Source organism: Mesoplodon bidens (genome assembly GCF_964165515.1).
Source record: "Mesoplodon bidens genome assembly, chromosome: 5".
NCBI lineage: Eukaryota > Metazoa > Chordata > Mammalia > Artiodactyla > Ziphiidae > Mesoplodon > Mesoplodon bidens.
In genome coordinates, this window is record NC_138161.1 from 145,160,192 (window position 1) to 145,187,619 (window position 27,428).

The 27,428-nt window shown below is 55.6% G+C and overlaps 1 protein-coding gene across 1 annotated transcript in view; it reads left to right on the forward strand.

Annotated features, from left to right (window-relative positions):
• The window catches only part of SLCO2A1 (solute carrier organic anion transporter family member 2A1), a 77,900-nt gene extending 51,632 nt beyond the window's left edge, over positions 1-26,268 (forward strand). The window contains exons 4-14 of the mRNA XM_081236110.1: positions 6,390-6,617; positions 7,398-7,496; positions 9,434-9,570; positions 11,374-11,452; positions 11,920-12,084; positions 13,116-13,305; positions 14,896-15,061; positions 17,329-17,492; positions 20,817-20,881; positions 23,322-23,445; positions 24,274-26,268. Coding sequence (XP_081092236.1) covers positions 6,390-6,617; positions 7,398-7,496; positions 9,434-9,570; positions 11,374-11,452; positions 11,920-12,084; positions 13,116-13,305; positions 14,896-15,061; positions 17,329-17,492; positions 20,817-20,881; positions 23,322-23,445; positions 24,274-24,394 — 1,538 coding nt within the window. The 3' untranslated portion in view covers positions 24,395-26,268. The remainder of the gene's footprint in view (positions 1-6,389; positions 6,618-7,397; positions 7,497-9,433; positions 9,571-11,373; positions 11,453-11,919; positions 12,085-13,115; positions 13,306-14,895; positions 15,062-17,328; positions 17,493-20,816; positions 20,882-23,321; positions 23,446-24,273) is intronic.
• Positions 26,269-27,428: the final 1,160 nt, after the last annotated feature.

Consider the following 27,428-nt stretch of genomic DNA (forward strand, 5'->3'; position numbering starts at 1 on the left):
TTCCCGGACCAGGGCTCGAACCCGTGTCCCCAGCATTAAACACTGCGCCACCAGGGAAGTCCCCAAATACACATTTTTAATAAAGGCAGTTAGTTTCTGACATGTAATCTGACATTCTACAAGTTAAGGATAACAGTTAAAAGATCCCCAGAGAATTTTGCCTCCTGGACACTTCATTAGGTGAAATTTCATGAGGATTTTTGTGGCATTGGGGCACGGTGCAACATGCCATGTAAAGACTTAATAAGCCAGTCAACATTTTTACAATCTTTGATGACCGCTAAAAGGCACACGAAAAATAATTTTGCCAGCAACAATGTTCTAGTAAATGTGACTTTAGTAAAATAATAAGAATCAGCAACATCAAGAACTAGAACTCTGAAAAGAAATACTTATTCTCTGGCCCTTTGTTTCTGAGGCTTCTGCTTCCCTACAGCAGCCTGGCCTTGTGTATCTGACACACCCGCTGTGGGCTGAGCATCCCCGTGCTCGCAGCCGTGGGGTGGACCAGCACTCCCTGCCTGCCTCTCATGCAACACACAGCCTCACCTATTTTACCACCGAAGTAGCTCTTGGCTGGGTCAGTTCCGCCCTTTACACACGGGCCTTGAAAACTGGTTAATCCCTCCAGGATGTTAGTTGTACTGGCCCCCTCCTGATCGTCACCCTCTGGGTTCTCCTTAGGATGTAATCCAGGCCCCTTCGCGGGACGCAGCAGCCCTCCAGGAGCAGCTGGGCCTCGCCCTGGTGGTGTTTGCATACTGACCCCCCGAACCTCTGAGCTCTCCCCTCCTCACCACGGCTCTTCTGTCTCTTGCTGATTCTTCTGAGCTCAGAGGCTATTGTCTCTGGGCATCCCTCCCAAACCCTCTCCCCAGCAGCACTTGGGTTTGGTGCCTCCCCACGTGCTCTCTGGTACGCTGTGGATACCAGGCTGTATTTTTTATTGTGGTAAAATATATATAACATAAAACTTGCCATTTAAACATGTCCGGTTCTGGGCATTAAGTACTTTCACACTGTTGTACAGCCATTGTCACCATCCATCTCCAGAGCTTTTTCATCTTTCCCGGTGGAAACTGGGCCCCTTAAACATGAACTCCCTCTTCCCCCTTCCCCCAGCCCCTGCCTGGCAACCGCCATTCTGCTTTCTGTCTCTATGAATTTTTCTATTCCAGGTTCCTCATATAAATGGAATCGTGCAATGGTTGTACTTTTGTGTCTGACTTGTTTCAGTTAGCAAGTTCAAGGTTCATTCATTTTGTATGTAGCATGTGTATTAAGCCTTCCTTTTTAAGGTGCAGTAATATTCCATTGCATGTGTATATCACATTATGTTTATCCATTCATCTGATGGACATTTGGGCTGTTTCCACCTTTTGGCTATTGTGAATAATCTGGCTATGAACAGCAGTGTACAAATATCTGTTCAAGTCCCGGCTTTGAATTCTTTTGGGTAAATACCCAGGAGTGTACCTGCTGGATAATATGGTAGTTCTATGTTTAACTTTTTGGGAAGAGCTTCCATACTGTTTTCCACAGTGGCTGCACTATTTTACATTCTTACCAGCAATGCACAAGGGTTCTAATTTCTCTACATCTTATCCAACACTTGTTTTCTGTTTTTTGAAGGGTATGAAATGGTATCTCACTGTGGTTTTGATTTGACCGATATTTTGGCAACGTTGCGGTTGCTTCTTTGATGATGTGTGTAGCACAGCAGACAGAAGGCTTTGGAAGGTGTGTCCAGGGGTCTTTTCAGGTCTTAGCATCCCAGCTTTTCCCTGTGAGGCAGGCATTGTCCATGGGAGCTGACGGGCCTGGGTGTGGTCCTTCAGTGGCTGCCCTGGGAGCAGGGCCAATTCTTCGCACCTCTTTCCCAGTGTGGTGGTTTGCCTGTGGGTGATCTTTGCTCCACCCTTGCACTTAAGGGAGACCCGACCCTGCCACCCCAGAGCCGACAAGACAACATGTGACAGGGAGTTGCCGTCACTCCTAGACAGAGGCAGGCAGCTCAACCAGACACATTTGCAAGTGACAGTGGCCCACGGTGTTAGGGACCCCCAGACTTTGCTCATTTCCGCCAACAAAATCTACTCGAAATTTGTCTGAATCTTCTGAAAAGAAATGCCCGTTTGAGAACTTGCCCATTTGAGCAGCTTTTTCATTTACGAGCCCTTTAGATGTGTGTCCCCTCAGTCAAAGTTGGCAGAGGGAGGTGAGCAGGGCGTGCGGCCAGCCGTTTGAGTGACCGCACAGCTGCACCTGGCCAGTTGGTAGCACGGGTCAGAGGGTGGCCAGGGCCAGGCAGCCGGCTCCACCCTCATTCCTGAACCTGCCCATATGGACTTGAGAAGGGTAGTGGAGTCTTTTTCTAAAGACTAGCACAGCCCACAGCGTGTAAACGCTCACGCACTGGGGTGTCCGTGTGGCTGCCGTACTGAGGGCGCGGAGTGAGCTGTGAGCCTGGCCCTCCGGCTACCGCCCACCCTCTGCAGTGCATGGCCCCTTCCCCAGAATCTGCTGAGGTCTCTCAAAGTCAAGGTCACTGACGTGAGGAGTCAGATCCAGGACTAGAACCCAGGTCCCAGGCTCCCAGCCCAGCCGCTCCAACATCTATGGGCCTTGCCAGCCCACAGCCACCTGGGCCTCCCCCTGGGGATGGGCATGAGTCTGCCAGCACCACAGCCCCGTCTCTGAGTGTTGGACACGGGGCAGTGTTGGTGGGAGGGTTCCTGAGTGTGGTGAGGAGGGGCTCTTTCTCAGCAGGAACATTTCACAGCTTTGTGCTTCCAGACTAAAGTGACAATCCTGAGAATCAGGCCCTTGCAGCCTCACTGAGGCACACCAGCCTTCCTACAAAGGGGCAGGCACAGCCATCAGCCATGCTGACTGACCAGCGGGTCCAACTTTTCATGCCTGCTCCCCTTTCTGGAACCATAGCCTTCTAGCCCTTTAATGACCCATAGGGACTCTCCCTATCCAGCCACCTTATGGTCTCTGCCTAAAGGGAAACTGAGGCTCAGAGAGGTTCAGAAACTTGCTCAAGATCACACAGCTACCCAGGGCTAAAACCAATTTTTCTTTCTTTAAAAAAATGCCTTTATTGAGATATGATTGACATGTAAAAAGCTGTACATAGTAATGTATAAAACTTAATGAATTTGAGGATGAATATACCCATGAAACTGTCACCACCATCAAAGCCACAGACATATCCATCATGTTCCAAAGTTTCCTCCTGCCCCTTTATTATTGTGTGTGCGTGTGTGTGTGTGTTAAGAACACTTAAGTTCTACCCTCTTAGTAAATTTTGAGTCTACAGTGCAGTATTGTTATCTATAGGCGCTATGCTGTCTAGTAGATCTCCAGAACTTATCTGACATAACTGAAACCTTATACCCTTGACCATCACCTCCCCATTTCCCCCTCCCCCAAGCCCCTGGCGATCACCATTCTACTCTCTGCTTCTTTGTGTTTGACTGTTTTAGATTCCACATATAAGTGAGATCATACAGTATGTGTCTTTCTGTGTCTGGCTTATTTCACCAAAGCCAGTTTCTTGACTCTTTATACCATGTGTTTGTTTCGTCTCTTTGTCTCGGATTTCAGCAAAACTCCCAGCAGCCAGCCCCTTTCCAGGATACCTCTACCTGGGAGGAAGTTCCCAGCCACTTACAGAGGTCAGAGGGCTCCTGTGTTTGAATGTAACTAGGGATGGGCAGAGGAATCTCCCCAGGCCTGGCTCCTGCATCCCTGCAAACTGTGTGCTGTGTCTTTTCAAAGCTGCCATTTCAGACTTGATGTCATTAAGGACTTGGAGTCAGGCACACATGGGTTCAAATACCAGCTCTGCCCCAGAGCAGCCACTTATGTGGGCCAATAACCCCTGCGAGTAGGACAAAATGTACGTCACGGCCTTGGCAGTGTCTGCCTGTGCAGTAAATAGAAGCTTAAAAATTCTGGCGCTGGAACTTGGATCTCTACAGTAAAGCATGTAAGTCAGAGAGAGGCCCAATACACAAGCCAGGAGAGGCGTCAGGGAAGGTGGGGTGGGCAGAGAAACTCAGCCCTAGTGTGATGGGCCTGCCCTTTGCAGGCCTAGGGCAATGGCTGTGGAACAAAGAAATAAGAAGTGGGAGAGACATTGTTACATTTTGGCTATATATTTTTATGAAAAAAATATTTTTAATTTAAAACCTTTCACTGTTGCTTTATTTCAAAAGTATCTTGTGTTCATTATAGAAAAATTAGAAAGTACACTGAGGCAAGCACACACACACACAAAGATCACCACAATCCCATCACCCTGAGAGAACCATGGTCTCCCAGAGTTTTTCTCTGCATATTCCATTAGGCCGCATACATTTTTTTTTTTTTTTCGGTACACGGGCCTCTCACTGTTGTGGCCTCTCCCGTTGCGGAGCACAGGCTCCGGACGCGCAGGCTCAGCAGCCATGGCTCACGGGCCCAGCCGCTCTGTGACATGTGGGATCTTCCTGGACCGAGCCACGAACCCGTGTCCCCTGCATCGGCAGGCGGACTCTCAACCACTGCGCCACCAGGGAAACCCAGGCCGCATACATTTTATAAACTAGGGATCATATTCTTCTCCAAACTACTAGTTTTGTTTTGTTTTGTTTTGCTTTTTTTTTTTTTTTTTGCGGTACGCGGGCCTCTCACTGTTGTGGCCTCTCCCGTTGCGGAGCACAGGCTCCGGACGTGCAGGCTTAGCCGCCATGGCTCACGGGCCTAGCCGCTCCGTGGCATGTGGGATCTTCCAGGACCGGGGCACGAACCCGTGTTCCCTGCGTTGGCAGGCGGACTCTCAACCACTGCGCCACCAGGGAAGCCCTACTAGTTATTTTTTGACTCTACAAGATGTTACAGCTGTCTTTGCACGTCAATAAGGCTACCTCCCCACTCTAATTCTAAGAGGCGCCTCCTATTTACCCATGTGGTTAGACCACTCTCTATCCAAACACTGAATTGAAAGGTGGGACAGCGGGTGTGGAGTGGGAGGGGGGAGGTACAGAGGAACGCTCCCACACGTCTGGGGCTGATGGCCGTCAGCCTGGGTGCACACAGCTCCCCTGGGGCTGGCCGCTGGCCTGGGTGCACATAGCTCCCGTGCACACGGCTGGTGTCAGGTCTGGATGACCTTGACCAGGCAGGCGTCTTGGCCCCCTTTGCCAAGGGCCCCCCTGATCGATGGGGGAGCCCCCTAGGCCAGTGGTTTTTAAACATGTCCTACACAGGCACTAGTATAGAGGACGGGAGATGCTGGGGCCAGGCTGGCCAAGCATGTGTGTCTGCGGGAGGTGAGGGGACGATGCGGAGGGCAGACCCCTCCCCAGCCCCACCGTCCAGGGTAGCCCTGAGCTCAGCAGCGCTGGGCAGAGTCCACTGTGATGGACAGATCCCGTCCACGGCCCTCATCTGTCCTCTCTGTGGGACTCTGAGGCCCACCCAGCTCAGAGCTCTGCCGCCTCTGGGAGGACCACAGATGAGAGCGAAACGGAGCCCCAAGGAGCAGGATCCGTGACGTGAGCGGTTTCCGTTGGCTTCTACAAGGCTGGAAAAGAAGGTATCTCCTGGAAAGGAGCCCTCAGGCGCCCTGAAGCCCTCGGAGAGCTGAGAGTGCTCTTTGCCTAGTGCGGGATTGGAGACGCTGGCACGGGAGGGGCAGTCCAGCCTGGCCAGGTCCCCGGAGCCATAGGCACTGGTGCCCACAGGCCGCACTGCGGCCTCTGGGGCCCTCACAGAAGGTGCAGCCTCGCCCCCCATCTGTAACAGGAGGGTTTAAACCAGAGAGTCTCAAAGTCCCTTCAGCTCCCCAGGTGCTTGATCCTTGGGAGCTGCCAGGTTGGGTAAGCACGTTCAACGCCTTTGACAACAGGGCTCTCTAGCGTGACCCAACGCCGGGGTCATCCAGGAGTGAGCGCTCTGGGAGTCATGACCCCTGGCGAGCATCCCAGGCTGGGGGTGACACCATCTTCTGTGGGACAGAATGACCTCTGTCCTGCTGAAGTGAACCACACCTTGGGGGCCCGAGCCTGAGGCTGCGCACAGGAGCACTGAAGGCCGACACGCCTGGGTGTTGATCTTGGCTCCCTCTTCCCCAGGGAGGAAGGTACTGATTCCTCCATACCCCGCCCCCCACCTGTACCCAGAGAGGAGAAGGAATGGATCCCCAGGAGACGAGGATGGCTCTCACACCCGACAAGGGCTGCACCGCCTCAGGGCAGGGAGCCCACCCTCTCCCTTCCTCTCACGTTTGTTTCTAGAGCCGCTCCCAGAAGGCCTGGGAGAAAGTCCGGGTCTGGAGGCCAGCTGATGCGGCCAGGACTCCAGGGTGGGGGTGACCGGCGCCCGCTGTCTCATTGCAGGGAACAGCAGCCACCTCCAGACTGAGCTCTGTCAGAAACACTGGCAGGGCCTGCCCCCCAGCAAGTGCCACAGCAGCACCCAGGACTCCCGGAAGGAGACCAGCAGCATGTGGGGTCTGATGGTGGTGGCCCAGCTGCTGGCAGGCATCGGCACGGTGCCCATCCAGCCGTTCGGGATCTCCTACGTGGACGACTTCTCGGAGCCCAACAACTCGCCCCTGTACATCTGTGAGTCGGGCTTGAAGAGGGCTGTGGGATGGGGGCGGGTCCTGACGTGGCCCAGCCAATGCGTGCAGAGGTCTGGGGATCTGACACACGTGGTCTGAGTCCCAGCCCAGGCCCCAGCTCCTCACCAGCAGGATGGGGCCCACAGTCCCTGTGCACTGGGGACGTGGGAGTACCTGAGGTGACGTACGTGAGCCCTTGGTCCCAGGGCAGGCACCGGGCAGCTCCTCGACCAGCAGTAGCTACTGTGTCTGTCGCGTCTGGGCACAGGCTGGGCACACTTGTTCTCTGGGCCATCCACTTAGGGAGAAGTTTGGCCTCAAAGAAGCATATGCAAAGCAGATAGCACATGACCATCTGACTGACCAAATCCTTCCCTTAGCACAAGCCACACTGAGCATCCTCAGGGCCCACGGCCCAGACCAGACAGACCACACGCACAGGCTCTGTGGCCCACAAGCTCCCCCAGGGCTGCCACTGCCACATTGCACCTGCAAGGAGATCTGCCCACCAACATGCACCTGGGCCAGCATCTGTAAATGCCGAGGAGGCCACTTCTCTCCCGGCAAGTGGATCTCTCTGGCATCTGGCTGGAGGAGAAACAGCTTTGGTTCCACACATCTCAGGATCTTGAGTGGCTCCAGCCATGCCTATAGTGAATGCCACAGGTGTGGACCTGTCAGGGCCAGGGGACAGATGGGGTGATGTCTCAGGAACCCCTCAGCAAGAGAAAGAGCCCAGGGCTGCCACCCTCTCAGTCTCCTTTCCTCCTCCCCTTTCCAGCCATCTTATTTGCCATCTCTGTATTCGGACCGGCTTTCGGGTACCTGCTGGGCTCGGTCATGCTGCAGATCTTTGTGGACTACGGCAGAGTGGACACAGGTGAGTGTGTGCCAGGACCACAACCCCCAGCCAGTCGGGACAAGGATGAAGCTTGAACTTTAAATGCTCACGGCACCCTCGCCACCCACTCCCTCCCTCCCTCCTGTAGTCAGCGGACAGCGTGGGCCTCCTCTCTCCAAGGCCCGGGGTGGGGGTGGGCAAGGGGGATGCGCTGCTGAAGAAAACACACTTTCTGCCCTAAGAAAGCACACTTTCTGCAGCGGGAAACCTTGAGACCTAAGGCAGGGCCTCAGGTGTTGCTACCACAGCTGCCTGTCTTGGTGGTGGTATTAAAAAGAGCTCTATGATTCTTTGATTCTAAGATGGTTTTGATTGCTTAAGAAAATATTGATAAGAGCTCTTTTGGGGAAAAGAAGAAGCACTACATAGAATACACACATGGATTATGACTCCCTTCCAGAGGGGTGTAACATCGTGTTTAACCACGTGGGCACAGGTAGTAGAGAACCTGTGTCTAATCCTGGTTCCGCCTCCTCTCCTGGCTGAGTGCTCTTGGGCAAGTATCTTCATCCTTTCTGTGCCTCAGTTTCCTCATCTGTAAAAAAGGGCTAATGAGAGTGAAATAGAGATGTTGCAGTGTTTAGAACATGCCTGATACATATTGAGGTTGACAGGAGTGAGCTCTTTAAAAAGTGATCTGGATGAAGCCACTGCGTGTCTTAGGATGAGAAAGTGCAATCCATAGACAGCAGCACACGTACTGAGTTAACCGTTCAGGGAACCGACCCCGGGATGGACCCTACAAGGGCATATGGCTATTGTGAGGTTGCCTTACACACCCCAGCCTCCCACAAGGCAGGGAAGGCTGGCACTGTAACAGAGGGACAGACAAAGTGCTTTGACAGTTCCAAGGCAGAAAAAGTGCTCCTGCATGAGGTGATGAGGGAGGGCCTCCCAGGGAGGTGAGGTCTGCATCCCATGTGGGTGGAATTACACAGGTGGTGATGGGAGAGGCCTTCCCAGTGGAGGAAACCATCCAGACAGAGCCAAGGGGGGCAATGTGTGGGGCGTGTGTGGGTGATATGTAAGTTCCCACAGGCCAGGTGTGGCTGGAAGGCAGGTCCAAGCCAGGCCTTCAGGAATAACACCCCGCCCCCACCCCCCACTGCCCAGCACCCAGATCAGAGCCTGCCTGTCTCACAAAGAACATGGGCAGGCCTTAACCCAGTCACGCCGCCACAGCCCATAGACTCCTGGCCCTGGGGCTGTCTGACCGCAAGGTCGTCTGCTCGGGGTCGTCCACCTGTACTTCAAATGAAAGGGCAAAGCCAGCGGAGGTGTCTGCTCAGGGTCAAGCCATCTTTGCCCTTCACTGGCACTTCCTGAGTTGGGTCCTGGCTCTTCGTGGCCCAAAGAGACCAGCAACTGAGCTCCCAGGCCACCAGGGACAGTGCCCGGGCCAGCGTTGGGCTGAGGGCTGTTCTGCTGTCTTCCCCCTCCCTCCACGCCCCTGTAGTTTCTTTACAAAGAGAAACACAGTGGCAGACCCTTAGGCGTGGGTGGGAGACTACAAAGAAGAAAGCATCTCCCGCAGAGGCCTGGTAGCCTACTCTGTTGGTGGTTGTTTTTTTGAGCCTCTAAGGACGATGAGGCCTCCCTTCTTGGGGATCAATCCAGTTGGGAGGCGGTAACATCCAGTGATGAAGAGTGCAGGTTTGGAAACCACGAATACACGCGTGGGTTTGAAAACTGACCAGTGGAATGGCGCTTGCAGGCCAAAGTTCACCTCACTGATCCTCGCGGTGCCCTCCGTCCTCTGAGAAGACCAGAGTGGCCTGGAGAGAGAACGCCATCTGGACGAAGATGCCAGCTCACAGCTGACCTCTTCTCCATCGTGGGAAGGAAGTTCCCCCGATCAGTAAGGTGAGATCGTGCATTCATCCAACAAACACTTGTGTCCTTTGTTTTCTCTTCAGCTGCAGTTAACTTGAGCCCCGGAGACCCCCGATGGATAGGAGCCTGGTGGCTGGGCCTGCTCATTTCCTCAGCCTGCCTGGTTGTTACCTCTTTCCCCTTTTTTTTCTTTCCTCGAGCAATGCCCAGAGGAATGGAGGTAAGCTTCTGAGAACCCACAATTCTACCTATTATAAGAGTTTCCTAAAAGTAGGTGGAGGTAGAAAGTAAACAGAGCTGAGAAGTTGCAGCAGGTTAAGTAAATTCTGGGTGAAATCTAAACAACTTTCACAACACAGGACTTCTGAGAGACTCTGAGAGGGGAGAGTGCTTGTGAATTTCCAAACGATGGTATCTCATCAGTGTTCCCTTACCTTGTTAGCATCTCAGAGATTAAGAGGCCTCCAGGGAACTAGTCTGGGGAAACACTGAGTTCATCTAAAGTGGGATAAGGAATTAAGAGCCATTAAAAGCCGAGTATGTGACCTGGAGCCGTTGACTTTTGCATGTGATAGGGCCGGTCATGTCTAATCCTAAAGGACTGCGTAACAAGGGGATTCCTAGTGCGGCAGGGCGTGAGGGTGGGCTGTGAGTGGAGCGTACTTGGAGCCGACTGCCCTGCCCTGCATCGTCCAGTCCTATCTATTGGGGAGAGACATCAGGGAAGGATGAGAATGGAAAACAGGGGGGAGACGTCTGGGTGGGGGCCTTGACCTTAGACTGAAGGATCTACAACCTGTTCTAATCCCATGAAATTCTGAGGGACTGGTGCCCACTCAGGTGACAGCAAGGCAGCCGGGTCAAGGTTGAGGCCGGACAGTTGGGAGGAATGAAGGCTGGAGATCTGATGAGGCCAGTGTGGAGATGGGGACGCAGCTGAGGACCGAGGCCACGGCTGCGGACAGATGAGGCAGGGGCGGGGGGAGAGGTCCTCGGAGGGGGTGCCCAGAAGGACTCAGCCGTGAGCTGAGAGGAGCAGAACTGTGTGCCGAGGTTCGGAGCCAGAGGCAGGGCTGGACGCCTGGCGATGAGGTGTGTGCGGTCCAGGCCCAGCTCGGAGGAGGGCGAGGCTGGAGGGGCCTCCGCTTGGCTCGAGGAAGAATGTCAGAGGTTGGCAGCACATCGGGGTGGTTTTGGGGGGAGGCAAACCTGAATCCAGCTCTGCTACTTGTCAACTAGCTGAGGGATCCTGAGCAAGTTTCCTCGTCCCTAAGCCTCCTCTGCTTTAACATACTGGAGATAGAGCGCCTATCTTGGGAGGAGGTGGTGAGGAACGGGACGTTGCATGCAGAGCACTGGGTGTGCTGCCCACCGTGGAGAAAGCACTAGATGAATGGGAGCTCCTAGGCCTGCTGATGAGTCCCCTGGGGGATCCTAATGGTGTCAGAGCTCAGGGGCCTTGCGTCTGTGTGGTGGTTCAGAGCTGGGGGCCTCAGGCTGCAGCTAACAAGTTCGGAAGCGGAAGGCGAGTTCACTGGGGAGGTCTGCACAGAAAGTGCAGGCTGAGAGCCAGGTCAGAGCCTTGAGCAGGACCCAACTTTGGGCCCCGAAGAAAGAAGGGACTCCATAGAGGAGATTGAAAGAGAGAGCTGGAAAGCAGAGGTCATTCTAGACCAGAGCGTCCCAGGAGCCCACAGCCCCTGGAATCCGAGGACAGGGAAGAAGCGTAGCCATGACAGACAGACGAGGGGTGAGATCCACTCAGATGCCTTTTGGCATCAGCCAACAGTTAGATATGAAATAATATCTTGGGAGGCCCTGGCATGGATGCGTTCTGGTCAGTGGCCAAGCACCGGGCTCACCGACACGCAGGTGGTGATGGCTTTGGAAGCCCTCCCACACACACCCGGGGGGCTGACCACTGCCTAGCCCTGAGCCACTAAGACCAGAAGGATCAAGGGCCCAGGGAAGGTGGCTGCGGGGAGCCTGGGTCACTCACCCTCGCCCCCTTTGCTGCCTTCAGAGGACTCCCACCACAGCGGACGAGGCCAGGAAGATGGAAGAGGCCAAGTCAAGAAGCTCCCTGGTGGATTTCATTAAACGTAACTGAGGGACCCGGCAGCCCTGGGAGGGCTGGCTGGGGGTGGGGGCGGTCCGGGGTAGCCCAGCCCATGTGGTGTCAGGTGTGGTGAGGGGCACTAAAAGCAGGTGGTCTAAAATTGGCTCTGCCAGGGGCCCCGGTGACTGGTGCTGTGCAGATAGCAGGAGACCCAAACTCAGCAGAGGTAGCCCCACCCACACCGCCTGGCCCACGTTCTCCTCTCCCCTCCCTTCCCATGGATGCAGCCGTCATGTACAGTCACCCTCCGCCTGAGTTCTCCCAGGGCTGTCCTCCTTTCATTCAGCCCATGAGCACGTTGAGCGGAGTCCGAGGGGCTGTGGGCCCCCAACAGGCCACTGAACAGCTCAGGGCCTGGATTCTGCCTGGGGGGGAGGAAGGGCACTGGCCGGTGTCGCGGACCCTGCGGCCACTGCCCGAGGCCCGGCCCTGACGGCAGCCTGTTGGCAGGGTTCCCCCGCATCTTCCTGAGGCTCCTGATGAACCCGCTATTCATGCTGGTGGTCCTGGCCCAGTGCACCTTCTCCTCCGTCATTGCCGGCCTCTCCACCTTCCTCAACAAGTTCCTGGAGAAGCAGTACGGCGCCTCCGCGGCCTATGCCAACTTCCTCATCGGTGAGTCCCCCGGGTGCCGCCGCAGCTGGGCCCTCCCGCCACCCACCCAGGGCCGGGGGCCCCCAGACCGGACACAGGCAGGAGCCAGAGGGTTCTTGCCCGAGAGAAAGAATTTTAAGGACGTTCTTCCAGGTTGGCACTCTAGACCGTTCTTGGCAGATTTCTTAGGCCCCTATCGTTCCAGACAGGAGTGGGTGGAGGCTGGGGGATGACTTCCTCCCCGTCAGAGGGGCTGAAAGCCTGACTGCCTCCCAAAGGCCCTGACATCATCGGGGGCGACAAAGGAAAGAGAGGGGATTGAACTGGGGGCTGGGCAAGATGCCTCTGGGGTTTTTCCTTCTTCTCCAATGACTTGAAGACATTCACCTGGATAAGGAGTGTGGGGCCCAGTGATTCTCCATCCCCACTGCACTTTAGGCTCCCCTGCAGAGCTTTAAGACATACGGACGCCCAGGCCCCACCCTCGATCAATGAAAGCAGAATGTCCAGCATCCAGCATCGGTGTTTTTTGCAGCTGAGGGTGAGAAGCACTGATGTGGTTCCACCAAGTACCCAAGGGAATTATGGGGCCCAATTCACAGGTGAGCTTGACCATGTGGAAGTGGCAAGGTGGTCGGGGCGTGACCCCTGACCTCCTGTGTGGCTCTCGGCTGTGACTTCACGCCTCTAGCCTTTGGCCTCTGACTAGTACATCAGGCAGGGGGCGCCACCAGTGCCTTGCTAACCCCATGTGATCATAGTTCAAGGACGGGCCAGGTAATGAAAGGTGCTTAATAAGTGCACATTCAACCACATCCCTCTGGCTGCAAGGGCCCCACTTCCTTCTTTATTCTTGGCACAGGCAGGGCAGTCTGCCACGTCAAGATAACTCTGCAGTAAATGCTCAATTAATGTCATTTATTACTATTGCAATTAATCATATTGAATGTCGCTTCAGGAAGCCATGCCCCCTTCTGTGTGGTCCAGCTCAGTGTGCGGCCCACACACACTGTGAGGCCTGTGCACCCAGACCAGCTTCTCTCCGTCTGTAGGTGCTGTGAACCTCCCTGCTGCGGCCTTGGGGATGCTGTTTGGAGGAATCCTCATGAAGCGTTTTGTTTTCTCTCTGCAAACCATTCCCCGCGTGGCTGCCACCATCATCACCATCTCCATGATCCTCTGTGCCCCTCTTTTCTTCATGGGCTGCTCCACCCCAGTCGTGGCAGAGGTCAACCCCCGCAGGTAGTGGGAATGAGCCTGGGGCCAGAGCCTGTCTGTGGCTGCCACACGTCTTCCTTTCTGCTTCTTCGCAACTGTCCTCTCTCCTCTTCCCTTGTTGGTCTAATCTCTTATGTGGCAACTGAGAAAATCAGATCTTGAATAGTGTGCTCAATTATGAGGAGAAATCAGAGGGTCCTAGTGGGTCACCAGCAATCAGGGTTAGGGTTCTGTTTTTTAAGAAGCACCAGAAACTAGTTAGTTTGGTTTCAGGATGAATCTGTAGTGCTGTGAGCTGAGGAACCAGGAAATAGCTACCTTTAGCATCCACTCTGTACTGGCTAAAATTACAGAGTCTTATTGAGCTGCCAGAGAAAGATGAGAGACGGAGACCTGCAAAGATCTGGGAAAGAACAAGGAAGGTGATGACAAACTTGAAAAATTAGGGCAGGTGAGGAAGAGGGCAGGTAAAGTATACCTGTCGGTTTGCATAAAGCAACATGGTTTTAAGTTCTAAGTCTGGCTTCATGTTCAGGAAGGGCTTTGAGGCCCATGAGGGAGTGTGCTGAGCAAGGAGCCGTTACTTTTTTCCTGGGAGCCACCTTTCAACAGCTCTTCTTTAAGATCTTGCCCAGTGAGGTTGCAATACTTGGAGATGCCATACTTTTCAGCCTTGGTGTTTTCTCTTTCTCTTTGAAAGAAACTCTCCTGTCTCTGGTGGGTATGAGGGAAGGGAGTGTCACTCAGGTTGGGACCCCCCACCCCCTGGTTTGTACTGGTCTTCTGGCTGTGGATTGAGAGAGACCAAGAAGGCTTCTACTGGGAGTTTAGCACGGGGCTTTGTCAGCAGACCAGGTCCTAGTTCTGGCGCTGTTCTTTCCCGCTTGGGGAGAGTTACTTAACTTATCTAATCTTCAGGTTCCTCATCCACAAAAGGAGCACCACTAATACTGTGATGGCACGCAGGAAAAGCCCTCGGGCACAGTGCCTGGAGCATGAGAGATGCCCATTAACTAGGATTAGTATAATTATTTTAGCAAAGCTCTGAACTGTGGTTTATCAGCCCCAAGCCCAACCCTACCCTAAGAAGATCAGGAATATCAGATATGGTCAGATTGGTGAGATCGGCCATTGAAATCCCTTGGTTGAAGCTCAGGGGAATGGAGTGACCTGGGTGATGGCTACATAGACCCAGAGACGGGGGCCATCTAGACCCTGGATTGCCTCAAGGGGCCTCAGCCCGAACTCAGACGAAAGAGAAGGGAAGGGAAATTATTGCCTGTGACTTTCCCATAGCATCTGCCATCTGTCTCATCAGAGTCCTGACTGGTTGGCTGTCTCGACCCCTTCTGAAGTGGGGGATTTGCCAGCCAAGCATTTCTAACGACTAGTAGTTTGGGCTCCTACTAGCAGAAGAAGTAAAGGTGCCGTGAGCACCGACCACATTCACTGTTGGCTCCAATAGACATAATTCAGATCCCTGGGTGGCGCTGGCCCAAGACAGACAGAGACACACAGGCGCACTAACCGGGCGGGGGCCTCACACTGGGCTGGAATGGAGGGGTTTCCTCTGCTCTTGCTGCGTTTGATTCCCATTTCCTCTTTTGCTGGCAGCGCGTCAAGTTCTACACATCCACAGGCTCCCGCCTGCCGCAGGGACTGCTCGTGCCCAGATTCCGTCTTCCACCCGGTCTGTGGAGACGATGGGGTTGAGTACCTCTCCCCTTGCCATGCTGGTTGCAGTGAAATCAACGTCAGCTCTCTAGTCTCCAAGCAACCGGTAAGGGCCTGGAGGGGCCCCGGGCCACTGCCGAGTGTGTGCCCCTGCAGCCTGCTCCTCCACTCGGGATGGGCAGGGCTCCACCCCACTCATTCCCAGCATCCTGGCCTCTGGGCCACACCCACCCTCTGTCCACCTCCTCTTCCCTAGGGTCATGACCAGATGTCTACAGCCTAAAGTCAATTAAAGATTGGCCGATGTCCAACAAATTCACCTTCCTGAGGCCTAACAATGCTCAGAGCAGAAACAAGCCAGAGCATTCCTTCAGCTGAGGCCTGCCAGTCTCACCCTGAAGGATCCTAATGGGGCTGTCTGCGTCCTGGCAGTGTTGCAAAGCTACATGGCCTGGCCCAGATCGGTCCAGGGCAGAGGGCCTCTGTGATGTGGACCTGGAAGCTTAGAGCCAGAAGTGGGCATTTGGTTCCATCCCTCTCGACGCTCACCTGTGGCCACACAGCTGGCTTGAAGTCTGTAGCTATTTAGGGGCAGATTTGAGACTAGAACTCAGGGTGCCGCCTCAGCCTGGGGCATGTCTGTGCAAGACCAGGTATCTGCCGGCCCCCGCCTGCCACTCAGGTAGCCCACACTCACCAGGCTACCTTGGTGAGGTCCTGGCCGGCCCTCGGGGCACTATGGCCCCCAGGATCAGACAGCAGTGAACCAAGTCCAGCCGTTTGTGCGGCTGTTCAGCCAATGGTTAGTGCGCAGCAGAGGCAGCCACGGGCGCGAAGTATGCGGGGCCATCAGCCCAGGCCCCCGCCCTCAGGACGCTGTATTCCACCAAAACGCACAAGGGAGTGTAGAAAGTAACCCGTGCCACGAAGAGACTTAACGGGACAGAGAAGGCCTGGGGGCCTCCCTGAGGAGGTGACATTAGAACAGGAACCACCAGAAGAAGAAAACACTATGAGGACCTGGGGGAGTGAAACGGGATGAACGCAACTGCAAGGCCCCAGGGCATGAAGGAGCCGGCACAGGAGAAAAGAGAGAAGGCCAGGGCTGCTGGTGGAGTGAGGAGAAGCTCGGCCAGCGAGCAGGCAGGGGTGTCGGGTTAGGATTTGGATGTTCTTTTTCCTAAGAGCACTGGGAAGTCTGTGCAGTTCCCCCGAGGATGCCCTAAGGAGAGGATGCATCTTATTCCCTTAAGCCTGTGTGGAGGGCACAGGCAAGGCTAGACCCATTTACCATCCTCCCCTGAGAGGACAGGACAAGGCTGCTTCCACAGCCAGCTCTGCGGACAGAGGAGCGTGGTTCTCAGGCGGCCGGAGGACAAAGAACTTGGACAAGACGCTCTCTCAGTTGCCTTCTAGTCAGAGGAGCCTGTGGTGGCTTCTGTGGTTTTCTTATCTTTATTTACTTACCTCTGACTCATCTGTTTCCAGAAATAATCTTGACAGGTTTCCAGTAACAGCACAAGCACATCAAGACCAAAATCCATTAGCATAATATCAAGAAAAAATAGCAAATTATAAGGAAAAGTATCTATGTTTAAAACAATCCAGCCTGAGGGAGGTGGCGGCAACACTGTATATAACTTAATTATGAGCTTCCCAGCAGCCAACGTAAAAAGGGTACATAGTTCCAATGCCTGGTGGAAGGAAGCATACCAGCTCGTTAGTTCTCATCTTGCCCCTATCACTGCTTTGACACAGTAATTGGACCATGGGCTGGTCTCTCAGACACTGTGAGAGAAGAGACGAAGGCCACCTGACAGGCAGTGGCCACCAAGGAGAGCTGTACAACAGTGCTGAGCCATATGGATTTGCAGACTTGAGACAGAGATGTTTGCAGGCAGGAGGAATTCCTCTCAGGCAGAAAGTACAGTAGATTCCTCTGGGTTCCCACTGCTATCTCCTCCTGTTTTTATCTTCTTTTAACGTCCCTGCAGTAAACACACCAAAAACAGCAACCCACAAAACCCCTGCTGCTCCAGAGGAGGGCCCTCCCAGGCCCCGGTCCCCACTGGGTGGGCCGTGCCTGGCAGTGGAATCCTACGTATTCCGACGCGGGTGTAACTGCGGGAAGAGCCCAGCCCACGCTGGACAACTGGTTTTGGTGAAGGTGGTTTCTGTTGCCCAAATAGTGGTCAGAGGCAGGATCCATGGGGCACCTGAAACCCCCACCTGATCTCCTGTCCAACCTCTGCATCCAGCATCACCAGCTCCCCAGGGAGGTCAGAGGAGCGAGAGCTGGAGCAGGCGTTTAAAGTATGTGGAGTCGAAATAATAACAGCAGGTTTCCCCCGTTCCCCTCCCTCTCCTTCCAAGACCTACTGGAACTGCAGCTGCGTGAGAGGAGGATCCGCTTCAGCAAAGACGGGCCCGTGCCCCATCCCCTGCGCCCACTTCCTGCTCCCAGCCATCTTCCTCATCTCCTTTGTGGCGCTCATAGCCTGCACCTCCCACAACCCTCTCTACATGATGGTGCTGCGGTGAGTGCGCCTCTCCTTCCCCACGCTTCCCTCACTTCGTGCCCAGCTGCCCCCTTCTCAGCTCTCCTGCCTTTCATGCCCCTCAGGGTCCTTGGACGTTCTTGGGGTGATACAGGGAGATAATGCTGGTGCGCCAGCGGCGGGGGCTCGTGTGCCGGGCCTGTCGGGAGTCCCTCACTGCACCCTCGCTCCGTGTCTCACGGGGTCCCTGTGCCTCCATCCCGCACAGGGAGGGCAGAGCCTGGCGGCTGAGCCACGTGACCAAGCCAGGTGGCCTGACTGCACGCCTGTAGATCCACTTATCTTCAAGTCCTAAAGGAACTGAGAGGACGGAGGAGAATTCAGTTGGATACATAAAATCGGGGAAGGAAAATGAGGAAAGTTCCAGAGACGGAATGAGGGCCACGGAAAGGATGGAAATGAGAAAAGCACAGTGTGCTAGGAGGCAGGTCGGAAGGGAGAGGCCGGCCAGGCGGGGGGGGGGGGCACAGGTATCCCGTGATAGCAGCATGGAGGTGCCCCGGGGGTGTGGACAGGGGACGGCCTCCCTTCGCCTCACCCTCGGCGAAGGAGAGAGTAAGGTTTCAACCAAGTGGGCATCATTCACCCCCGCCTGCCTCCCTCGTGTCCTCGTCCATCTGGCAAGCAGAGAGGGAAAGACACAGGATCTGGAAGCCCGGGGCCAGGGTCAAAGGCCCACTTCTGCCACGTACTGGCTGAGAGGCCTTGGGTGTTGCCCACCTCACCAAGTCTCAGTTCCCTCGCGGATGAAAGGGGGTTAACGATATTGACCTTGAAGGGTTGGTGTCAGGGTTATATGGTAAATTGCTTTGTAAATATAAGGTGCTCTGGATATTGGTTAGTTATCACTATGAACCGGATTATTGTTATTGCTGTTACTATTATCAGCTAAGCTAGGTGGCAATGACCTAGTTTCCCCAGAAGACTAGGAGGTGAGGAAGGGTCTGGGATTTTACCTTACTTCCAAGGTAGCTTGCAAACTACCAAGCTCCTGTTTCTGTCACTGTGCCACAAGGATGCTGGCAGAGGCCGGGAGACTCCTGGGTCAAAGCCAGAGGACTTTGCTGCTCACAGCACAGCAGGCAGTGTGGACCTCATGCTGCATCATTTACCCATGCCCCCCAAGTCCTACTGGGTGGCGTGGAGGGGCTCAGGTGTATGTTTCACCTGCAGTGGGTGTAGGTCACAGCTAAGGAACAGTGAGCTTGGGAGAGCCACTGCTTATATAGACCAAGCCTGCTGCTGGTCTAGAAGATTCTACCTCATGCCTCAAGGATGCTCGTTGCAGCCACAACCCTGGGAAATGGCCCACGAAGCGAACAGTCAGGACCTTGCATTCTTAGCCTACTCCGCAAGACTGTGTAGGGATGCTCGGAGCACATTGCCTCCCAGCACCACCCTCTCCTCCACTGCTCCCCATGCGTGCATTCCAAGTACCCGTGCTTTCACCCAAGGCCCCTGAGCGGGCTTCCCTTCTTGCACCCCAAGTCAGATGGACTATGGTGGACCCAGTGGTCCTGAGAAAGGTGTGTGGGTGGCCACGACGAGGAGAGGGAATAGGATAAGGAAGTCCCTGAGCAGCGGACAAGGGCATCCCTGTTAGGTCACCTCCCAGAGGACCGTCAAGCCCCAGGGATGGAGAAGTAGTGGAGGCAAAGCACCATTTCAACCACAGGGTGGGCTTTTCTAGAAAATCTCTGGTCAGGGGCTGGAGTGAAATTGGAGAAGAGGCCCCAGTATCCCAAAATGATTTAAAGATAAATCCCACTGGGAAAGATGAAAGAATGGATGCTGTGAAGTATGGAGAAGGTGAGGCTTAAAGATGGCATTGTAGGTGACCCAAACCTTATTTGTATCAGTCGTGGCCTCCAGCCACGCATGGAGATACAGGCTGGGAGTGAAGCTTTGCTGAAAATGTTATCAGGAAAGAGAGGTCAGAGAGCCAGCGTTAATTCGGGGCTGAAGGGGCAAGAGAGTACAAGGAACTCAAAATCTCTATCAGAAGCCAAACTGGGGTTCCCAAGTCCCATTTAGCTGAGAATCCAGAGGAGTCTGCCCAGGGACAAGGACCAAGACACAGAAGCTTCTATTATGGATTGGACCACTGAAGGCGTCTATGGGCAATAAAGGCAGTGCCCATGAGATTGAGATTTGAGGCACTTCCCACTTGGGGGATCCCAGTGGGTGCCTCCCTGCTGCTTCACCCCGGTGGGTATCCTGAGAAGCTGAAAGAAGGTCCCTTTCCAGTTTGCTAGCAGAACTATGGAGGTAAAACAAAACGTGTGCAGAGACCTGGGGATCACTTCTGAGTTCCCTCCCTTGCTGGCCCCTCAGCCCCCGAAGGCTTTCCCCCAGCCAGCTCCCACTCAGTGTGCACTCAGGGCACAGGCAACCCTGGCGCCCCGGCTGGCCCGCCCCCGGCTCCCCACCTCGTGGAAGGGTGTGTCCTCCCGCTGCTCCACGCCCAGCCGGGGTGACAGGGCCTGGCGGTACCTCCTGCAGACAGCCTCCCTCCTCTCTCTCTGAACCTCCTTCCTCACCAAGCACTTTTCTCCTCTTGAGGGAAGAAGGGTGGGAGCAGGACTGGCTGCATACTTTGCAGGACCCAGTGCAAAATGGAAACGCAAGGCTCCTGGTTCCAAAGTCGTTAAGGATTTCAAGCCAGCCACAGCAGAACACTAAAGCAAACACGGGACCTTTCGGAGGGTGGGGCCCTGTGGGGCCACACAGGTCGCATGCCCACGAAGCCGGCCCAAAGTAGGGGATTCTTTTAGTTGCACACAGGAGCTGACAACCCAGGGGCCCTAATTACACTGAGTACCAGCGCTGTCTTCTATTGCTGTAAACACCACAGGAGCTGTTCAGACCTGCGGCCATAAACACAGCCTTCAGTGTCCTCTCCGCTCCCAGACGCTCTGCCCTTTGCTTCTTGAAGGGGGCTCTGGGCAGCCCAGAAACTCACAGAGACCAGTGGTTCTCAAACCTGAGTGTGCACAGAATCTCCTGGAGGGCTGCTTCCAGCACAGAGCGCTGGGCCCCATCCCCAGAGTGTCTGACTCTTCTTCTGAGGCGAGGCCTGAGAATCTGCCTTGCTAATAAGTTCCCAGGGGATACTGATGCTGCTGGTCCAGTGATCATGCTTTGAGAACCACTGAGGGGAGCAACGGGAGCTCGGGGCCCCGGTGAACCCCGCCAGGCCACGTGAGGACAGGTTCCGACGCGGCCTGAGGCCATGGCTGCCCCCGTGGGGGGAAGGCACAGCCCTGAGTCCCCCCACTGCTGATTTCCTGTGTGCCTTTGCAGCGTGGTGAACCAGGAGGAAAAGTCATTTGCCATCGGAGTACAGTTCTTGCTGATGCGTCTGCTGGGTGAGTGTCGGAGATGCCCCCCTCCTCGTGGCCCCAGATGACAGGGAATCAGAGGGCTGTGGGGTGCAGGGTGGGGATGGGGAAAGCCCTGTTTCACCTCTGTCGTAAAGAGAAGCTGTACACAATCAACACAACAGTAAATGCCAAATCCCATGTGGGCGGTTTCCCCATCACTTGAGGTTAGGAAAGATTCCATCTATGGCATTAACACCAAATGGAAGTATGTAAGAAAAAGGAAAAGTGGACGCAGCTGAGAATGCCTAATAGAACATCAAAGGCAGGTATTTCTTCGTTTCTCTCCAAGAGTTCGCTGTAGGAACAAAGCCTCGTGCTCCTGTCCCAACCAGAAGGGCCGTGGAGCCCAGGCCCGGCTTCCTTTCCATTTGACAAAATCCACTCCTCCTACCTCCATTCAGCAAAGTGGGGCCCTCTGCCGACCAACCCTACCTGCTCTCAAGCAGCCCAGAACCCAGGAGGAAGGGAACTGTGCACAGCGGTCAGGACTGGCTACAGGAGGACGAGCTGCCTGCGGGCATCAGGGAGCGCCCAGCTTGCCCTGCAGGTCCTTTCCCAGACTGCTCACGCTGGACTGTCCCTTCTGGACACCTCCAGGCACTAGATAAACACAGGGCACTAATATGGAGACCCTTGCAGTGAAGGTACACTAAGTAAAGGGACCAGATAAAAGGACAGATTTATTGAGGACCCGGGGGCATGCACCGCAGCGGGGAATACGGTGACTGCAGTGAAGGCAATTCATTTGTGATCAGGGTGCACTTTCTGACCTTAAACGCTGAAATCCCTGCAGAGCGCGTGGTGCATTATTATCCGGGAGTCTGATCTGCACTTCACCCCGTAGCAGCTTCCATGACCACGCTGGGGTGTGTGGGTGATGTCTCTCCTGGGCCTGCTGAGCAGGGGGCCCTCTCCGACCAAATCTGGGGGAGGTGTGGGGTGATGAGGGCTGAATCCGTTTTTCGGTGATTTCTCGGTCTCCGGCCACTTGCTCCTCTCGCCCCAGAAGCCCCCCTTCAGACTCTCCTCCTCTGGCCTGTATTACAGCCACAAAGGACACAGGACACTGGGATCTATCCTGTCCTGGTGGCAGAGGTATGGTCGTCACCACAGTGCCTTTCCATTTATAACTTATCCTTTATAACTTGCTCTGAAAGCTCCACTGGGAAGGAAACCTTACATTCCGCCCGGCCCGACAGCAGCCAGGACGGGCTCTGGAGAGCCCTGCCCTCCTTCCTCCAGCCACCGTGAAAACAGCCCCTCTCCTGAGGCTCAAAGCACCTGCTGCCTTTGTTTTTTCATTTGAGCTCAGATATAACGCAGTGTGGCCACCACAGATAGAAAACCCAGGCTGGAGGGACCCATTCATCACCTGAGAAGGCAATTCCACCCTGGGTAGAAAAAAGGACTAGGCAAGTTTCAAATTACCCACTGGGACTTGGTTGAAAATTTTTCTGGACTTTATTTCTATTCAGGGAACAGCATTCAGGAAGGTCAGTCGTTGTGTCCAGTTTCCATCCCCTGTTCACCTGGAGATTTTGGGAGCCAGCAGGTCTGAATAGAGAGGCTGGTTCTTGAAGGTTCCCACCTCCGGGCAGAGCCACAAGCAGAAGATTGCCTGTTTCTTTCCTCCAGAAGCAGCTTCCCACAGGGCCCAAAACAGAGTCTGAGAGGCTGTTCAGAGTGGTTCTGAGAATGGGGTGGCCTGGCCCAGGTGTGGATCCGGCCAAGCCCTTCCCCAGTCCAGTGACTGCCTAGAACTGTAGCTAAGGATGCGGGGCTCATCCGAATATTCAGCAGCCATAGGGCATGGCCCCTGCTGGACCAGTTCTCACCACTCAGCTGTGGGGGAGTTCAGGGGGCCTGGGAGGTTCTGAGCAGCCAGGGTGTTGGGGGTCTGCTGGGGGTGTTGTCTAAGCCAGCAGGGCAGCTTCGTGTAGTGGAAGAATGTGGGATCTGATCCTCCAAAAACTAGGGTGCAAAGTCCAGCCCTCACCCCGCTTGCCTATGCAGAGGTGAGCCAGCCAAGCCCACCTTCCTCCCTGTAAAAATGAGGACACGCACCCACCTCCGGGCTGCTGTGAGGACCCGAGGAGTTGGTGTCCTCGAGAGCCTCCTGCCACCCAGTGGAGCCTAGCAGTCCCGCGTGTGGGAACTACGGTATCTGTCTGAGCAGCCCACGGGGACATCTGTGACTCACTGCCCTGGAAGGATGACTCAGGCCCCGTTTCTCTTCTAAGCCTCTGGTGAAAGAGTAATTCAGGCTTCACGGAAAGCTCTTCCGCTTTCCAAAGTCACTGTGGTTCCCGGGGTGGGGCGGAGCCGTGCGGGGGCGCCGGGGGGCTCGCTCCCCACCCTGCCGGGCGCCTCTGCTGGCAGGTCCACGTGACCTGAGCTCTCTGAACTCTCTTCCCTCTGGTGCCAGCCTGGCTGCCGTCTCCAGCCCTCTACGGCCTCACCATCGACTACTCCTGCATCCGCTGGGGCGCGCACTGCTCTGGAAGGCGAGGGGCCTGCATCTACTACGACAACGACGCTCTCCGAGACAGGTGAGGGCCCGCACGACGGGCCAGGCCCCAGGCCCAAGCAGAGGCCGTCATCTGCTCCGGGGGCAACTGTGAGGCTCTCAGGCCTCCGAGGGAGAGGGCAGGCGGGGAGCTGCCCTGGGCAGGGAGCGGGGCCACCGGTGACCAGCATTTCAGGGCTCACAGAGAGCCGTCCAAGACTCAGGGGCTGCTCTGATGTGGCCCCCCTTCTGCAGTCCCCACTGGCCCTCGGGGGGCGGGAACAGCAGCAGAAAGAGGTTTTTCAAAGGGAGAGGCCGTGGCTGTGGGATGATGATGCCAGGCCAGCCTCCCACCGCTCAGAAAGCGGTGGCCCATCACGGCTCCTGGCAGAGGCCAAGGGCAGGCGGCACCCAGCTGCAGCACCACTGAGTTCGGCACCTCACCTGCCTCATCACACAGAGAGGCGCAGCAGGGAGAGCGGGCTTCAGGGGGCAGGACGGGATCTGGAAACGGCGTGGGAGGGGCACAGAAGGCCTGGAGAGGGGCCGACCAAGAGGGCAGCGGGAAGGGGCCCCCTCCCGGCTGTGCTGGCCAGCAGGGCCCTCCAGGCGGCTGGGCCTGCAGCGTTTCTCTGGCCCTCCGGGGGGCGCCAGGGCAGGGACGAGAAGCACTGGACTGGGAGTCCCACATCTACTCCCCGCCTACTCCCTGGGAGGCCTGTGGTCCTGGGGATAAAAGGGATGAGGAGCGTGGCCCCACCTGGGTGAGCCCGCATCCTTCCCTGAGTGGTGAGGACACCTGGCCCGGGCCACTGTGATGCTGGCCGCAGAGCCTCCACACCCCTCACGGGGCCTGTCTCCTGCCCCCCAGGTACCTGGGCCTGCAGGTGGGCTACAAGGCTCTGGGCACGCTGCTGCTCCTGTACGTCAGCTGGCGGGTGAAGAAAAACCAGGAGTACAACGTGCAGGAGAAGGCCGCCAGCCTCATCTGACAGGCGACCTCGGCCGCCGCCCTGCTCGCGAGGGCGGACCCTGCCCCGCAGCTGCCCACATTTACTAACGTTCACACGGCATCTCCTTTTCCTTTCTTAAATAAGAAAGAAAACCCCACCACAATTTGCCTTCCCTGTCTCCTCCTCCCAGAGCACCCCAGGGTCCCTTGGGGCCGCTGTGCACCTGGGCCGGGGGGGGGCACAGAGCTGGAGGGCTGGGTCTTCCCTGGCCCCTCGGGAGGGGCCCCCAGAGGCCCAGGCTCATCCTGCGCAGTAGGGCTGCTCGCTGAGGCAGCTCTGCACCCACCAGCCCCGTAGTGGGTGGTTTCCCAGGCGGAGAGGCCTCTGGGTATCTGCCCAGAGGAAGAAGGGAGGGCTGAGCTCTTACTGGCCAGAACCAGCCTGGGTGGGGGGGAGGCTGGCTGCAGCCCCCTCTGCGTCCGGGTTCAGCACCAGCACAGAACCCAGGAGGGGCTGGCTACCTTCCCCTCAGGTCCTCGCTTCCTGCCCCGAGAGGCCACTTTGGAAGCTGCCCCATTGAGAAGTACGGCCAGCTGGTCCCCTCTCAGTTACCCACGCTCAGGTGCCAGAGCTGGGACTGACACCCAAGGGTGGGCCATCCTAATGCCGTTCACGTTAACTCTAGGCCCTTCTATACATGGGTCTGTGCATGTTTATCTCTGTCTTTCTGGGGGTATATCTCGAACTAAGAATGCCACGCTGTGGTGAAGACCTGCGGCCGGCTGTGGATAGCCGTGATGCCCAGGCCCCACTCCACGGTGTGAGGACAGGACTCGTCATCTCAGAGTGGTGGGAAGAACCCCTCCCCCACAAGCCTCCCCAGGCGCAGATGAGGTGGCTTCACATGGGCTCCCTCGTCTGGACTTTAGCCTGTGTGCCGCGGAGTAAAGGGAGGCCATCGGGGATGTCCGCAAAACAGGTGATGAAGCCCAGGGAATGTCAAAACCTGCCAGGATGCTCGGCCATCTGCAGCCCACAGAGTAGAGGCCCGAGAGGTTGACTCTCCTGGTCCTGAACACGCTCATTAGCATTTTCTCAGCCTCTTCTCACCGCCTCCAGAGGGGTGGGCGCCTTCTCCGGACTTGGGCCAAGAGGCGCTGCTGCTGTGGGTGCAGGTTCAGAGTCAGAAACCAGCAAGGGAGGCCTTTCATCCACAAGTATTTTATTTATTGGAGACCGACCTTGTGCAAGGCGGCGCTGGCGCATGGTTCTCCCGGAGCTTCCCCGCCCTCCATCTACACTAAGGCCTCCTCCCAGAGTGGGCTTACGGGGCAGGGCTGGGGCTGCACAAGCAAGAACCCGGAGATTGTCAGCAAGACCTTGACCGTCCACGCCCCATCGGACTGAGCCCGCTCTTGGCCCTTACCAAACAGGGAGCTGACTTGCCATGTCCTGTGGAGCAGCTGGATGTTGGTCGTGGCCACATGCAGATCTCTTGAGTGCCACTGCTCTTGGAAGACCCGTCCAGAAGCCACCTCCAGAAAGGCCTCATATGGTGGAATGTCAACGGCCACACTGCCACGGGACCGAAGTCTTTGTGAAAGCCACTGTCGCAGACAGCCTGATTCCAAAGCCGCCAGCTCTATTTCCACAGATCTCACTCTGGAAGGGAGGCTCCATGCAACCTCAGGGGCCAGTGTGGGCCCTTAAATGGTCCCGCTTGGGAGATGATTCCCTGCAACTAACCCTGGTCCTCCTCGCTGCCATTTAACCGAATTCTGAAGGCACCACCTTCAGCTGAGCTCATGAAGAATGGATGCCAGCCTTCAGATTCTGGAAGATGGTTGCCCTCCCAAGGCTTTTTTCTATTATGATATTGCTATTAATATATTATAATTCTGCTGTTGATATAATTTGGTCATGAATTTGTACTGTCATGTATATTGGCTAGAGAGCAGACAGAACCTACACCTTCTGGCCAGAGGAGTTGCCCCTGCCCCAACCCTTGGGGGCGCAAGGCCATGGGGATGGGAGGTGATGCCGCTCTAACCCATCGTCCTGGTACAGAGCAGCAGCAGGTGCCTCTTGTCCCTTCAGCGAAGCTCTGCAGGTGGCTGTCAAGACCCCACAGTGCTGGGCTCTCAGGAGCCCTGATTCCTGCCCTTGAGTTTATATGCAGAAGTGGGGTTGGACATGGACAGCTAAGTCCATGAAACAAAAGAGAACTAATATTGTAATCATCACCGATCACTTGGTCACAGCCAGTATGACTGGCCCACGGCAAACCTGCCAGCTGGGACTATAATGGTGTCACCTTCATTTCACTTCTGGTGCATAGCTTAACAAGCTTCCCTGAGTGTCGGACTCTCATAGAGTGTGTTGTTAAAATGCAGATTCCCAACCCTCTCCACCCAGCCCCAGAGGCCCTTTATATGGGGCTGAAGGGGGCCCAGGAGTGGCATTTTTAACTGGCCCCTCGTGTGAGGCTGATGCGGCTTGTTGTCAGACCCTGTGTGGTAGGCCATCAGGGCCTCAAGGATGCCCACTTATGGTTAGACCACTGATACACGGACCCACACTGGGCCTGTGGTCAGCTCAAAGGTGACTGGAGGAGGAGAAGGCTCCAATCAGGGGCTAGTGGACATGGAAAACAATGCAAGAGCCCACATTTATATAGGGTTCTACCAGTCCTAAGAGTGGAACTCTCCCTGTACAAGCTTGAGAGTGCAGAATGTGTCACTGTCATTTCTTCATATTGGTTGTGTCTGACTTCAGGCCCTCATGCTGCTGACTGGCTGGAACTTCAACCTCAACCAGCCTTGAGTCTGGCTCTCAGAGCCATCTGCACGTCCTTGGGTCCTGCCCCTGGGGGTCTTTGGTCCCTTCCCAGTGTGAGGCCTCCTAGAAGCCCTGCTTCTTCCCTGAGCCTGGAAACCCTGAAGAGGCCAGATCCCAAGACTAGGGTCCTGTGTACCCCCAGTGATGCTCCCCATCCCCACATCCAGTCCTAGGAAGCCACCCCTCCACTCCACTCCCTCTCCCAGCCCCTCAGGGGCTGAACGAAAAAGCCAGG